Source organism: Mandrillus leucophaeus, unplaced genomic scaffold (genome assembly GCF_000951045.1).
Source record: "Mandrillus leucophaeus isolate KB7577 unplaced genomic scaffold, Mleu.le_1.0 Scaffold120, whole genome shotgun sequence".
NCBI lineage: Eukaryota > Metazoa > Chordata > Mammalia > Primates > Cercopithecidae > Mandrillus > Mandrillus leucophaeus.
The window spans coordinates 376,059-378,582 of NW_012100321.1; the positions used below are offsets into that span (position 1 = coordinate 376,059).

The 2,524-nt window shown below is 57.6% G+C and overlaps 1 protein-coding gene across 2 annotated transcripts in view; it reads left to right on the plus strand.

The window, feature by feature from the left end:
- The first annotated feature begins 606 nt into the window (after window positions 1-606).
- Window positions 607-2,524, plus strand: part of CALM3 (calmodulin 3 (phosphorylase kinase, delta)) — a 10,335-nt gene continuing 8,417 nt past the window's right edge. The window contains exons 1-2 of one of the 2 annotated variants that reach the window (XM_011969531.1): window positions 607-622; window positions 1,120-1,162. Coding sequence is in view for 1 of the 2 variants with exons in the window: in XM_011969522.1 (XP_011824912.1) it covers window positions 738-740 (3 nt within the window). In the remaining variant the exon portion in view is untranslated. The other variant, XM_011969522.1, reaches the window with a different exon arrangement.

Below are 2,524 nucleotides of genomic sequence, written 5' to 3' on the forward strand. Positions count from 1 at the left end.
CCGAGGCTGCGGGCTCTGAGGCGGGCTTAGCGGGGCAGGACCCCTGAGGGGGCGATGGAGCCCAGAGTGGGGGGCGTCCGGGCCCGGCGAGAGCCTCGGGACCGCTTTCTACCCCCGTTGTTGGGGGCCGTTGAACCCAGAGCGGGACGTCTGAATCCCCAAAGGTTTCCAGAAGCGACTTTAGCACCAAATGGGATGTTTAAGCCCACAAATGGTTATCTGAGTCCCTAAAGGGGACATTTGAACCCCGGATGGAGGATCGGGACCCTCAGTGGGACCGCTTAAAAGGATTTTGGACCCAGGATGGGGCGTTGGGTCTCAGAATGGAGGTGTTTGGACCCCAGGGGACGAAATGAGAAAGATGGGCTGGGGAGGGGAGCTATTTAGGCCCTGATGAAGGCGTTTGGTCCTGAGAGGATGCGGGGAACGGGGGACGAAGGGAGGCTGGGCTCCTCCTGGATGGGGTGGTGGAGGGTAGCTGGGCCTGGGCGGGGAGGGGCGACCCCTGGGCTCCTGTGGGGCAGAGGAGAGGGTCAGGGATGGGCGGTCACTTCTACAGATGAGACTCTCGGGGGTGGGGGAGGGTGGTCTCCAAAGCCCAGCACTGCAGAGGAGGAGGAGGGTGAGGTGCAAGCTTACGGGAGGAAGAGCCTGGGGTGGGTGGCAGCGGAGATTAGAAGATGCTCTTGAAGGCTTCCGGACGGAGAAGGATGGGGTCGTGGAGGTGGTGAAAAGGGATGGTGAGAGTGGGGCTTGCCAGTAGTCGGGGGACAGGGGCCCTTGGGGTTAATTTGGAAGTAGCTAGAAAAGGTTCCGAGGTTACTAGTGGGTTAAGACTGTTGCTCTAGAAAGACAGAATTTTTTAAATGGGGTAAGAGTGTTGTGTTTGGGTCCATGAGAAGATGGATTTCCAAGGAGAGGGGTGGGGGAGCTTGGGTGGTTGGGAGGTGAGGTGGAGGGAGAAAATGAATGGCAGTCGGGGGGGCCTAGGTTTGGGGGTGGATGTGGGTAGCACCCTGCCAGTCTCCAGGGACAGGCCAGGACAAAGACAGCTCAGTGTAGATTGGGAGTGGGCTGCAGGGGCCGGAGGAAGCTTTTCTACCCGTCCTCCTTCCCCAGGAAGAACGTGGCTGGGCGGAAGGCACCGGGGCAGTGGGAGCAGGTGGGCGGAGCTGTTCAGGCCCCTATTGCGCACTGAAACCTCATGAAATGGGGATGGGAGATCAAAGTTTGGGGTGCCTCGAATGAGCCAGCTTTTTCAAGCCTAGAAGCCTCACTCCGTTGCTGGCCTTTTCAGGCCAAGAGCACTGCCTTTTCCCAACAGGAGCGCCAGTTTTCTCATGATCCCCAGCCCCACGCACCATGCTGCACCTCCTCACTTGTGCCAAATGACAGTGCAGTACAGTGTGGCGTCGGTGACAATCAGATGCCTATTCCCGTGCCCTCGAGGTGGGGGCTGCAGAGCTTGATCAGAGAGTGCCTCTGGAGAGACCCCTTGATTGGCCTGAGGACCACTTGTTCCATTCAGGACCCTCACTGAGTGTGTCTGTTAATTCACAGTTAGGGCTTTGAGAGAAAACCAGCAGACTAGTTCTTTCCTACTCCCTGCCACCCACAACACCCACAGCCCCCCCAGGCTGAGCCTGGGAACCGTGTGCAGCCATCCTCCCTGGCAAGGCTGGGGAGAACAGGCAGCCGCTGCCGTGTATCAGATCTCATACTTGCTGACACAGACCTGATGGCTCCTCTTGCCGCTACCCCATTTTCCCCCAGCAGAACCTGGCTAAAGGAGCCCTGAAGCACTAGCGGGCCCCCTACCTCCAGAATAGGACCCGAGCTTTGGCCACAACTACTTTCTCTTTCCGTTTGTAATCAGCAAGGTAGAGGTGGGACAAGTCACTGTTAACTGGCCTTGGACTTTGGCCTGAGCTCTGTGGCTCCTCCTTGGCCCGGGTGAGGGGCCCTGGCCTTGGTTTCTGATCTCATCTAACACTGTTCTCTGGCATTGGCTGGGGGCTGGGGCAAGGCAGAGAAATCATACCCTCTTCCCTCCCCCACCTCATGTTTTTTTTTCTTGTCCAGCCCCTTGCTGGAGCCTAAGATGAGGGATAAGGAAGCAGGAGACCAGCTGAGTTATTTTGGAAACAGTTTCTGTTGAAAGTTTAGTCTTCAGGTCTAGAAAGGGAAGAAACCTTGAGCAAGGATCAATGATCTCTTCTTAGGCAGTCGGTTTTCTGGGCGGCAACCTTGCTTGAGATCTGTACCTTTCCTTGACCAAGCAGGGAAGTGGGTCTCCAACATGGGAGGGAGAGCGTCTGACAGGCCCTCCATGCAGAGCCACGCCTATTTGCAGCAACCCTGTGACAGAACTGAACATGGCAGTGCCTCGTCTGCATCTTCCAGTGTTTTGATGGAGACTGGCAAACGCTGGCCTTCAGAGCCACTCAGGGCAGTCTGCAGCCTGTCACAGCCTCCTCGCCCCCACCCCCAGCCCCTTATAGTGCTGCCCAAAGGTCGGGGGAGT